Raw genomic sequence first — 13,121 nt, forward strand, 5'->3', positions numbered from 1 at the left:
TTGACCATTTAGAGAAATAGGTCCTTTTTCATCTCGCATTTCAAATCTACTGCTGTGCACAATCAGTATTGGGAAGGCACTTTGCAACAGATCAACATAACAATACAAGAAAACAACACAGGTAACTATTTAAGCAATCAATCAATAAAAACATCCTGTAAATTGAACTACCAAAACAGGTGAGATAAACAAACAACCAATACCACCAGATGAATTGAATAGCATGTATGGGCGATCACCAGTGTTGCATATCATATGAGCATATTTCTAAAAACAGCATTGTCTCTTACTTATCCAATAAATAACACAAAGAAACAGGCCTTTTTAAATAGATTTTTACTCCATCCACTGTGTGAAAAGCATCACTATTCAGTGGGGATGTAAAAATAAAAAAATATTTGATTAATATGGCCTAAACCAGGGGTGTCAAACTCATTCCACGGAGGGCCTAGTGTCTGCAGGTTTTTGGTTTTTCCTTTCAATAAAGCCTTAGACAACCAGGTGTGGGGAGTTCCTAACTAATTAGTGATGTTAATTCATCAATCAAGTACAAGGGAGGAGCGAAAACCCGCAGACACTCGGCCCCCCGTGGAATGAGTTTGACACCTGTGGCCTAAACAGACTGATTGATCAAAGCCATTGGTGGTAGAACTAAACTGGTAGAGTACACACTACCAGAACAAGGTAACAGCACACTGAACCAGACCTGGATTCAAATAGTATTTGATTTAGCTTACCTGGCACAATAGAAGAGTCCCACAAGTGCAAAACCCACCCATCTGTCACTCCAGCCAGACTAGAGCAAATGCTTTCAAGAGACTTTTTGAACCCAGGTCTACAGTGAACAGGGATACTTCTGTCACCATCCAGTGAACAACCTCATCCCAACAAACATTTATGTCCAGAACAGTACACAGCAGATCATGGGCACTCACAGTGAGGAAAACCGAACAACCACCACCAAAACTTGGCAAGGAAGGAAAAAAAGGTTATATATATATATATAAAATCCCCATTCATCGACTAAAGATGAAATCAATCATTAGATATATATATATATATATTCCATGCATGCATGCATTCGGAAAGTATTCAGACCCTTGACTTTTGCCCAATTTTGTTACGTTACAGCCTTATTCTAAAATTAATTAAATACAAAATGTTCCTCATCGATCTACACACAATACCCCATAATGACAAAGCGAAAACAGGTTTAGAAATTTTTGCAAATGTATTAAAAATTATTTTAAAATACCTTATTTACATAAGTTTTCAGACCTTTTGCTTATGAGACTCGTAACTGAACTCAGGTGCATCCTGTTACCATTGATCATCCTTGAGATGTTTCTACAACTTGGGAGTCCACCTGTGGTAAATTTAATTGATTGGACATGATTTGGAAAGGCACACAACTGTCAATATAAGGTCCCACAGTTGACAGTGCATGTCAGAGCAAAAACCAAGCCATGAGGTCAAAGGAATTGTCCATAGAGCTCAGAGACAGGATCGTGTTGAGGCACAAATCTGGGGAAGGGTACCAAAAAATGTCTGCAGCATTGAACGTCCCCAAGAACACAGTGGCTTCTATTATTCTTAAATTGAAGAAGTTGGGAACCACCAAGACTCTTCCCTAGAGCTGGCCGCCCGGCCAAACTGAGCAATCGAGGGAGAAGGGCCTTGGTCAGGGAGGTGACCAAGAACCCGATGGTTACTCTGACAGAGCTCCAGAGTTCCTCTGTGGAGATGGGAGAACCTTCCAGAAGTACAACCATCTCTGCAGCATTCCACCAATCAAGCCTTTATAGTAGAGTGGCCAGACAGAAGTCACTCCTCAGTAAAAGACAACAGCCCGCTTGGAGTTTGCTAAAAGGCATGTAAAGACTCTCAGACCATGAGAAACAAGATTCTCTGGTCTGATGAAACCAAAATTGAACTCTTTGGCCTGAATGCCAAGCGTCATGTCTGGAGGAAAACTGGCACCATCCCCACGGTGAAGCATGGTGGTAGCAGCAGCATGCTGTGGGAATTGTTTTCAGCGGCAGTTACTGGGAGACTAGTCAGGACGGAGAGAAAAATGAACAGAGCAAAGTAGAGAGATCTTTGATGAAAACCTGCTCCAGAGCATTCAGAACCTCAGACTGGGGCGAAGGTTCATCTTCCAACAGGACATCCACCCTAAGCACACAGCTGAGACAACGCAGGAGTGGCTTCGGGACAAGTCTCTGAATGTTCTTGAGTGGCCCATCCAGAGCCCAGATTTGAACCCGATCGAACATCTCTGGAGAGACCTGAAAATACCTGTGCAGCAACGCTCCCCATCCAACCTGACAGAGCTTGAGGATCCACAGAGAGAATGAGAGAAACTCCCCAAATACAGGTGTGCCATGCTTGTAGCGTCATACGCAAGAAGACTCAAGGCTGTAATCGCTGCCAAAGGTGCTTCAACAAAGTACTGAGTAAAGGGTCTGAATACCTATGTAAATGTGATATTTTCATTATGGGGTATTGTGTGTAGATTGATGAGGGAAAAAAACAATTAAATCAATTTCAGAATAAGACTGACACGTAACAGAATGTGGAAAAATGCAGGCGGTCTGAATACTTTCTGAATCCACTATATATGAATGAATGTTATATACACTCGTTACAATCACAATATAACGATAAATAAAAGCAGGAATGTACTGAAAGTAATAAAGCAAAACTATCTGACAAACAATTAGACTAAAAGCCTTCTTGTTGATTAGATTCGGAGGACAAAAGCACATATCAGAGAGCACCAAACACATCCAGATATTTCACTGTCGCTCCCTAGTTGGCCTCCTGTATCTAGCATAACTTATAGACTAAAATCAGGACAACACATCGACATCTCAAACATCAACTCATAAAAAAAACTTTGTCCACAAAGCATACAGGGCAATCAATAAATTAATAAAATATATTCTACATTTCTCACGATTTCTAATAGTCAAACCTGAACTTGGTCCCTGTTGAATACCTAGAATTGATTTCACGTGACTAACAAATACATCTGTTCTATAAAATTCTGTAATAAGAGAATAGAACATTCTCAAATGGAACAGCCATAGGGTTTTATCCTTGCCCTGCAGAAACTGATAGAATTGACTAGGATTCTATTCAGAGTTAGACCAGAGTTCCATTTGCAGCCGCTCCCCTTCAGGAGCTCTGTCTGAAGTAAGGGGAAGCTTGGGTTTGACGGTTTCACCGCAGCTGTGAACAGCATATTGATAATAACAAAGCAATTCAAAATGACCCAGTGAATGCATGTACTAACCCATTGGTTACAAACCACACTCTGTATTTCCATTACCTGAAATGATAATAACAGCATTTACTAATATATTTTTCTTATATGTGCATGGTAATGGATCTTAAGGGCATCGTTATGTCATAAACAACCATACAAATACAATCCAAAAGGAACATAACAGCTTTCTAAAATCCGCTGTCTAAGTTGCTTAACATTAAAATAATTCATGTTAATGTACATTTTATATTCTGCTCTGAAATGGTCTTCATAAAGAAATGCTGTATATAGATAGTAATAGCTCCATGACACAGAATGTAATAAAACAACAGTGAGCGATGATGCCATGAACAGCAAAGTAGTCTATAGACAACGTCAAGAGCAGTCTATAGACAACGTCAAGAGCAGTCTATAGACAACGTCAAGAGCAGTCTATAGACAACGTCAAGAGCAGTCTATAGACAACGTCAAGAGCAGTTTATAGACAACGTCAAGAGCAGTCTATAGACAACGTCAAGAGCAGTCTATAGGCAACGCAAGAGCAGTCTATAGACAACGTCAAGAGCAGTCTATAGACAACGTCAAGAGCAGTTTATAGACAACGTCAAGAGCAGTCTATAGACAACGTCAAGAGCAGTCTATAGGCAACGCAAGAGCAGTCTATAGACAACGTCAAGAGCAGTCTATAGACAACGTCAAGAGCAGTCTATAGACAACGTCAAGAGCAGTCTATAGGCAACGCAAGAGCAGTCTATAGACAACGTCAAGAGCAGTCTATAGACAACGTCAAGAGCAGTCTATAGACAACGTCAAGAGCAGTCTATAGACAACGTCATTCCCTTACATCTGATAGGCTGAACAGACCTAACTAGGGCAAATTTCCAACACAAATCTAGGTTCACGTCCCCCCACATTGACCTATTGGTCACTTCCCCCCCACTGAGCTACAGGTCACTTCCCCCCCAGCTCCATCCCACTATGTCCTGCCTCAGAGTCCACCAGCGACGAGGCAAAGGCAGACTGGACGATCTGGAAGCCAAATGACTCCAGCAGAGACATGTTCTGTTGAGGGGAGAAGGGAGAGCCCAGGGAAGGACCCAGCTCCCCCAGACCTGACCCCGACCCTACACCCACCACTAGACTCTTCTGGACCCCATGATGGTGCACTCTGTTGACGTGCTTATTGAGGTAAGACTTGGTGCGGAAGGTCTGGGTGCACTCGCTGCAAGGGAACTTCTTCACTGGAGAGTCCTGGCTGGTCTTGGCTTTAACGTCACCTGGTGGCGACCCTCCCACGGCCCCGGTATCGGTAGAGGCTCCGTTGCAGTCGAACGGCGTCCCAAGCTCCTCTTCCTCAGACTTGTGCGGAGACTTAATTTCGTCGCCGTTGGACAGATCCCCGAACAACGGCTCGTCTCCCTCAGATTCTCTTTGATGGGGGCATTTTCCAGCATTCTCCTGCCCGTCTGAGGTAAATACAGAGGGGGTGGGGGAGGATATGGAGGGGTGGAGGACAGGAGGGAGGAGAGGGAGAGTTGATAGGGTGGGGGTTGGGTAAAGGGAAAGGACACAGGGAGAGTCAGAAAGCAGGGGAATTTTAAGGGGAAAGAAAACCTCAAATTAGGCCATGCACACGCAACACAAAATGTGTCTATTTAGACCAGCAGGCAGCACTGCTCTCCGGTTAGCCGCCGCCACCACCTGCAACATGAACAGAGGACAGTTTACTGCTGTGTGTACTAAGCACCTGCTCCCATGAAACCCATTGGTTAGGAACAAAAAAGAGGAGTATAGTGCTGTTAAGTAGAATTGTTCTGCAATTCTTAAAATACATTGTGTTCATTTATATTATAGGAACAGAGGGCACATTTGTTCAAATGATATAATACGCAGACATTCTGAAGCTTCATTCATTTACCCAATAGATAATACACTTCATTGAAAGCAAGGTCTTTCTTCCTCGTGAGTTTGGGGAAAAAAAGACAATTCCACAGGACCACTTTGTCATAATTTCTTTATACTTAAAAATTTTCAACCTGGACATAAGTGTTTATTGGTAGCACTATGCGGCAGATTATTTTAGCTCAGATTGAACAATGTACAATGTCGGCCCATAATATCTGATATGAAAAAGGCTATTGTATCATCCAAATTTTTACAAAAAAATCATAATAAAAAAATAAAAACAACCGGTGTCACGTTTTAATCATGATACCAAAACCACATCAGAACTACAAACGTGTCGACATAAACTAAGCGGCTTATTTCCAGGAAACCTTTTGCTCATGCATCCCGTCAACCAAATTTCCTTGACTCTTTATGCACATGCATCCCCTAGAGGTTGTTATCTTCTCGTCTAACCAACTCTTTACAGTAGAACTCTTGTTACTCGTCTAATCAGCAGGCCTTGTTAGCGCCCTAAGCCCCAACCCTACTGCTGGCCCATACTGACCTGGCAGAGGCCCGTGGAGGGGGTGAAACCCAGGCGGCCCGGCAGAGTGGCACTCCCAGAAATATGGAGCCCCCCCAGGCCCTGGTTTCCCCAGGAGCAGCTCAGGCTGCAGACCCAGGGAGGGAGGGCCGGCCTGGGGGAGAAAGCAGTGACCATCTGCCTCTGGGAAGGTGACCAGCAGCCGTCGACTGGTGCACAGGTCTACACCAAAGACAGACAGAGAGTAGAGAGGGGGCAGCAGAAACAACAGACAAGGCCAGCGGAAACCATACATACGTCAATGTAGTCAGGATATTACCCAGACCTTACTAAGTCTAATTTAGTAGCTTTACTTTGTCCAGTGATTACAATAGACAAAACTGTAAACAGTGAATGAAACTTTTTCCTGTATTACCTGCCAAGCCAGCCAACTTGATTTATTCTAAATAAAAGCAGTTTGCCAATAGATTTAGAATTCTGGCATGCCACCAATAGATTTAGAATTCCACCACATTGCAACGATTTTAGATCTGAGATAGGTAATCACTAGGAAGTCAATTTCTACAGCTAAAAAACTAAATTGAGTTCAAGGTTTTAACCTAGAATCTAAACCTCTCTCCACTAGGTTTTTGCAGATATTCAGATTTTCATACATTTATACCATTTCTGTATCATACCAGGGTATACGTCATTACCGGAAGGGCACATAAGGGTCACACAAACCAATTTGGGGAACATGGATCTTGATCCAAGAGGAGATTGATTGTCTCTGCTGTAACCAAGAAGCTTGATCTTGCCATCTAGCCACTTAGCTAGCAAGTTAACAAACCAAATGCATAACTGGAGCTCGAGGCGGGGTGGCCGAGGTGGGGGCCCCCCCTCCAACTAAAAAAATGAATCTAAGTACTGTTGGTGTGCCTAAATACCCCGGTATACGGTATAACGCCCAAGCCTACTCTCCACACTGCTTTGACTCCTTCTCGCTCTCTGCCAGAGTGAAGTACTGTACAGCCGAATCCATAGGCTGCTGCTAGTTGCCATGGCAATAATAGTTGAAAAAAGCTCCATTGATTCTAGAGGAACACTGCACAGTACTGTATGATTCAATAGACATGCAACATTATAGTGCATCATTTGGCCAATGGCCACAAGTTGATGGAGATGACAGCAAGCAACAAACAGCGTTTTCAGAAAGCGTTCACATTGCCATGCTGAACAGACAGAATAGCATGGCACTAAGGCTATTAAGGCTAAACACAGTCTCTGTGTATGTCTGAGCCCTGACTGAAGAGCAACAAGGCCATTTGGAACATGGGGAGGCATACATGCACTTCTTTGTTGTAGCTTTTTATGAGCTGACTTGAGTCCCTGACAACCTGCAGTATCCCAAAACTGACCACTGGGGAGCAGTGCCCCATTAGAGAAAATGCCAAATTCTGTAATTGCAAATGTTTTTTTATTTCAAGAAATAGGCCTATACATATTCTAACCCATTGAGTAAAAGTTATCCTTATTGATAGCTAAATTCACATGATCTCTGCCTAGTAAAACACAAAAAGTAAAGTTCCCTAATCAACTTCCTCTCACTTTCCTTCTTCTCTCTTCACTATATAAACCAAGCAGAAGAGCAGACAATTACACACGCATGCTGATTGAGAAAAAAGTCTGCTGCCATGGGGCTAAAAATCTCTTTATATACACAATATCAGCCAGGACAACCATATCAGCCTGCTGTTCATATGGTGCTTCTGAAGACAGTGTCCCTACTGTTAGCTGATGGAGGCAAAGAGGAGATGGGTCCTTTAGCGTCAGCATCACTGCGCAGGCACAGGCAGGAATGCCTATACGCTTTGTGTGCATGTGTGTATGTTTGTGTATGCTTGTCTTTTTGCCAGGCTTTAAAAACAGATGCAGCAAGTTTTCCCCACAAGCAGCAGAGCAGATGATGATCAACACAAAGCAAGAAAAGACATAGCCTATGCTTGGAGGCAGGTTGGAGAGGAATGGGGTGGGCGGCTGCTTGCCTTCCACTGTGCACTGGCGTCCCGTGTGGTAGGGGGCGCCGCTGTGCATCTGCGGCTCCCCGTGCAGCGCAGGGAAGGCACCGTGTGCTTGGGCAGTATGGGGGAGCAATGGCGAGCCATGGTGCGATTTTACGTGCACCTTAAGGTAGGACGCAGTGGAGAAACCTGGAGACCCAGAGAAGAACACAACAAAGGGCAGTGGCACTACACACCCAGCAGGGAGAGAAAGGATGCGCTCTGTTGTTATGTACCCAAAGATGACAGTGGGACAAAAAACACCTCTTTCCCAAATCTGCCTTTCGCTGTGTAATTCTGTTTTATATCTTCATGCAGACAATGATATATAGGAGATGGTAACAAAGGATAATAATATGATTTTGTTGAACGTTGTAACAACCCTCAAAAGCAAAACTGAAGCACATCTAACTTCAAAGGCAAAGAAGAATATGAACCAACAAGAGGCAGGCTAACCACAAGCAAGAGTGAACAACACGCAACCACTGTTCTCCATTATCTTGGCCTACCACAAGAATGACACCATGTCCAGACAGGTAAATCAGGGTCAAATAAGCAAGTCAACCCAATACATTATCTTGACTTGGGACAAAATTTCAGACCAAGAGACAAACTGCATATGGGGCTTGAAATAATCTACAGTAGTACACACGTTAAGGTAAGACACAAGTATTAAACCTTCACATACAAAATCAAGCCTTTCTAAAAAATAAAACATCAGCACTAACCATGTTTCCATCCAAAGTTTTTATGCAAGTCGTACCGTATAAAAAGAAAAAGTAATGACAGCTGTGATGGAAACAGGAAGTTTGGTTAAATTTTATAAATGCCGACAGTTAATATGTTCGTTGGACATGGTGGGATCTTTTTGTGTCTGTAAAATTAATTATGCGAGAAATGGTGGTGGAAACGCCTTTATGTGCAAATTTTGATATAATAACTATCATATCGAAGTAAACTTGGAGTCACACGATAACATGGTGTGGTCATCCCACTACAATTTAGGAAACCACGCAGTTTATTAGGCTACAGATTAAATGAGTTATGATGAACACATGGTGGTGAAAGTGAACGGTGACCTTGATGCTCCTTTCCAATAAATATTGAGGGTTTTATTCTGGTGACATGATGATCGATGGATGACTGCCGTTTAACTAATAAAATATTCTCGCTCTTATCCATCAGTGGCCTTGTGGTTAGTGTCCGCCCTGAGATTGGAAGGCTGTGAGTTCAATCCCCGGCCAAATCACACCAAAGGCCGTAAAAATGGGATCTGATGCATCACTGCTTGGCACTCAGCATTAAGGAGCTAGATTGGGGGTGAGGTCCTGCGATAGACAAGTATCCTGTTCAGGGTGTGTACTTGTACATCAAGCTGCCTCACTCTACAGAAGCAGGAGATAGGCTCCTGTCCTATGAGCCGTTCTGGCTTGCACAAGCTGCTACTTACTTATCCATAATAATCTCATCATGCAGCCTACCCACGCTGTTGGCTAGACAGCATGTGCCAAGACCAGAGCAACATTAGGCACATTTGCTATTTAACGCAACAATTTTTATGACAAAACTATCGGTAGAGTTGAAAATGATATGGAAACACATTGAACTTTAGATTTTTATTCGGTACATGAAAACTTTAGCTTTAAAATTACATTTTCTGTGCACTATGTCATCACCCACTGATTTTTATACACAACAAGTCTGTTTGGTGGAAACACACCACTGGTGGGAAAATGTGCATTTTATATTTATGCAGATTCTGGACTATTCGCATGAAATCTGTCACCAATTGGATGGAAACCTAGCTACTGTCTGCTAGTAAGTATCTGATAAGTGCAGCTGACAGCTCTATTTTGGATAATTCATTAACCAGATAAAAACATTTGACATTAATGAGACTACACGCATTAGCGTACAAGAGAGTCAATTAGAATGGCAGCAGAAGAATGTTCAGAGGCCAACAAAAAAGAAGAAATGGGAAAAAAACTGGACAACCCATGCAAACACTACAACTGTGATCTGCAAATAGCCCATGATTGCAGTTCACAAGCTCTTCTGTAGAAAGCAACCCAAATGCTTTGCACCAGCTGAGGTAGTTGATGGTTACTACAGTATTAGAATTGAATAGTAAACATTTTACTAGATCATCCTTGTTGCAAGATGGCAATACCATGCTGGAAGAGAGGCAGGTTAACAAGAAAAACACAAAAATCTAAGACATAAGAAGATAGCCCAGTCATAGATTGGAAGCTCCCGCCCTGATTCTCCTGACAGGTATGTGGCGATGATGCTACACCCTAGGCCTAAGGTTACCTTTGTTGCATATACCACAGTAGTTGTGAGGTCCTTCACTGTGTTTCTTGAGGTGGTCGGTCATGTACGCAGCTCGGAGGTACTTCCCACACATCTGGCAGGGGATCTTGTCCTCATGACAAGCTAGGTGGGACCGCAGGCGATCTCTTGTAGCAAAGGAAGCATTACAAATCTGAAGAACAGGTGGAAAATACAGGTAAAATAATATGCCCTCATACATGTTACATACAGAAACAATATTAATTTACCATCAACCTTTCAACCATATTCTAATCAACAAGAATGACAACTAAATCTTTAAAACAAGCAAATACCACACTGACAGATTTGAAGTGTGATGTTCATTCATTGTGACAAATATAGAATCCACATCCACTCTTCTAAGAGGATCCAGTTGTTGCTGTTGTCTCACCTGGCACTTATGGGGTCTCTCTGTTGTGTGAACCTGCTTGATGTGTCCATTCAGATGGTCTGGCCTGAATAAATCAAACATAGGCATGTTGCGACAGATGGAGGCAGTAGACTACTGATTATGAATAAGACCCCCATGTGTATTCATTTTCCCTCCAGATCACAGAATGCTTCAGAATAGAATAGGGAATGCACCTGGAACATGTGGTTTAAGTATACAATAATTGCCCATAGCTCACCTGGAAAACCCCTTTCCACAGCTTTGACAGAGGTAGGGTTTACCCACAGATCCATCATGTGACCGGACATGGTATGACATCCTGTCCTTGCGCTTGAACCGCAGGCCACAGACATGGCAAGCATATGGCTTTTCCCCGGAATGAGACAACTTGTGTCGGTTCAGGTGGTACACATCCCGAAACACCTTCCCACAAATGTCACAGCCAACATGACGTCTCGTCCTCTCGCGCTTACGGCTGTTTTCTAGGCCTACTCCTCCATGCAATGGCATGCCATTCTCCAACAGACCGGGCTGACCAGGGTGCGATATCGAGGTAGGGCCTCCCTCGCCAGACAAGCCGTCGCCGCTACTCGCGCCATGGCTGGACGCTCCATGCTGCGCTTCGTGGTTTCTCAACCGCACAGCCTCTGTAAATGCCTTGCCACATATTCCACAAGGAAATATCTGCTCAATGTCTTCTTTAACGTCAGAGGTGCTGATGTAATGAATAGGCTCCATGACTGTCCCCTTCTTTGGTCGCCCCCTGCCTCTCTTGGAACCCGAAGAGCCCTCTTCTTGGAACGGGTTGCCCGTCATCTCTGATGGAGACACGGGCTGCAGGACTGGCATAGAGGACTGGGGGCTGCCATCCGACATGACTGTATCATTGGACCGATTTCCATCCACATTATGCGTCTTCCCATTGTTGGTAAACAAGCCATTCCCATTTGACATGTTGTCTACAGCCAATGTGAAACTAAATTCAGAGCCCCCCGTGGCACGGAATAAACTAACGTCGCCTCTTCTTGAGGGTGGAACAAGAATTTGTACATTGGACTGTTTGATTACTTCTTGGCATATCTCGATGACAGAACGCATTAGCAGAAATTTAGCAGCGGTCATCAACTCGGGAAAACATTCCAATCGTACCACAATCCTAGAGGTGTAGGCAAAGTCCAAAATGTCTTTAAAAACTTTGGGACTTATCGTATGCATCTCGAGCTCTTTTGCATCCCCGTCGCCCTCCGTTTGACACCCAAAAACGGACTCGAAATACTCGCTGCACGCCGCCAGTACCGCCTTGTGGGCATGGAAGCTCTCTTCGCCGACGCGCAAGATCACATCGCAAAACTTGCCTCCATCTTTCCTCTGAATGTTGAGATTGTGTAGCATCTCCGCGCTATGCTTGATCACCTGATAGGTGTATGAAGAATTCCACGACTGCTCCGCTATTTTCTCCATGCCGAATTCATTCAACATCAATTTTTGTTAGTGAGTAGGGGTGGCGAAACAAACAAAACGTGTACAGCTCAATAGTCTGGAGAAATTAAATAAAACCACGACGACCACCCCTCCCTCTCTAGCATCTAAAATGTAAGCAGCAGTGAAAAATGGTAGCCCCCCCAGCTTCCTGTGAACTTTAACCTTCGTTTCAAAGCGGGGGTTACCGTTCTAAATTTTTTATTTCGTTTTGACATAAAGCAAGTGGGTCTCAGTTGTCGAGTAAAATGTATTCGTCAAATAGACACTAGCTATTCAGGCTACATGAGGTTGAAGTTGTCAAATACATTCATACCATTTCTCTTCCTGGTTTCTCCCACACAAGCCCCCTCCCCCAGCCACAGGCAAGGTTGAGAATGGGTTCGTTCCTCTGCCCAGGCGTTGCTACGCATGACAGCTCTTTCAACGCCTGGGTAGTGGCAGATTCAGCCGCGCGTCCGAGTATAATTTTTCGCTGCAAATTGACCGCAAGCACAATAGATTGTATTTGAAGATACATAATTTCATACCTTGATTATATTGAGAAGCGATCATGACTTGTGTGTGGGAATAGTTATTAACAGATTTCTACCGAACCCCTGAAAGGTTTGACCAAAACCGTAAAAAATGTTTTAAAAAACCTTGAGCCAACACCTGTTGCCGACCAGTGTTTTAGTAAGTCAATGACCTTACACGCAACCATTAGGTGAGGCATGCAATGTCTGGGACCAAAGGCTACCGACTGTCCTGCGTGCAGAAACAGAGAAGGTACATATGTTAGAATAAATAGCAAAACATGCTTTAGAAAGAGGTTGAACCCAACCATAGTTGATGGTGCAAATTGTTTTTATAAATGGAATGGGTTTAGTGGACCAAAATATAGAAATGAAAGCCTACTGTTCAAAGTTCAGATGCCTTTGGAGAATTGCACAACCATCTGCATATGCAAATAATAGCCGTGTTATGTTCTGAGTAAGGGAAAGAAAGTGAGAACCGAAACCCAATTTGATAAGATCGAAAAATCCATGTTCATTGTCAGCCCAAAAGCAAAAATGTAAACAAACCATGAAGGACATTCATTAAGACCGGGGAAAATAGCAGTCTTCAGGCACCCGCCAAGATACCCAGTCTTTGCAACTCATTATTCCAAATACACAGCACAATGTCTTGCAGTTT

General features: G+C 43.4%; 1 protein-coding gene across 3 annotated transcripts; it reads right to left on the reverse strand.

Annotated features, from left to right (window-relative positions):
* Window positions 1–614: 614 nt before the first annotated feature.
* LOC129815299 (POZ (BTB) and AT hook-containing zinc finger 1-like) lies at window positions 615–13,076 on the reverse strand. Of its 3 annotated transcripts, XM_055868974.1 has the most exons (6): window positions 10,705–13,076; window positions 10,467–10,530; window positions 10,055–10,226; window positions 7,727–7,891; window positions 5,724–5,924; window positions 615–4,737 (listed from the first exon to the last, which is right to left on the reverse strand). In XM_055868974.1, the coding sequence occupies exons 1-6, from the start codon at window positions 11,943–11,945 to the stop codon at window positions 4,223–4,225; spliced, it is 2,358 nt and encodes a 785-aa protein (XP_055724949.1). In that variant the 5' UTR covers window positions 11,946–13,076; the 3' UTR covers window positions 615–4,222. The 3 variants fall into 3 exon arrangements, with proteins under 3 accessions (XP_055724949.1, XP_055724951.1, XP_055724952.1); XM_055868976.1 differs by lacking the exon at window positions 7,727–7,891; XM_055868977.1 differs by lacking the exons at window positions 5,724–5,924; window positions 7,727–7,891.
* Window positions 13,077–13,121: the final 45 nt, after the last annotated feature.

The sequence above is a fragment of the Salvelinus fontinalis genome, chromosome 18 (genome assembly GCF_029448725.1).
Source record: "Salvelinus fontinalis isolate EN_2023a chromosome 18, ASM2944872v1, whole genome shotgun sequence".
NCBI classification, from domain to species: Eukaryota; Metazoa; Chordata; class Actinopteri; order Salmoniformes; family Salmonidae; genus Salvelinus; species Salvelinus fontinalis.

Bases quoted from the DNA above. Each gene is read 5' to 3' on its own strand.
- LOC129815299 (XM_055868974.1), bottom strand. From the start codon at position 11,945: ATGTTGAATGAATTCGGCATGGAGAAAATAGCGGAGCAGTCGTGGAAT. The intron at 7,892-10,054 runs GTAACCTTAGGC...CTGGGTCTCCAG, and splicing joins CTGTGGTATATGCAACAAAG to GTTTCTCCACTGCGTCCTAC. The intron at 4,738-5,723 runs GTCAGTATGGGC...TATTTACCTCAG, and splicing joins CCTCCACGGGCCTCTGCCAG to ACGGGCAGGAGAATGCTGGA.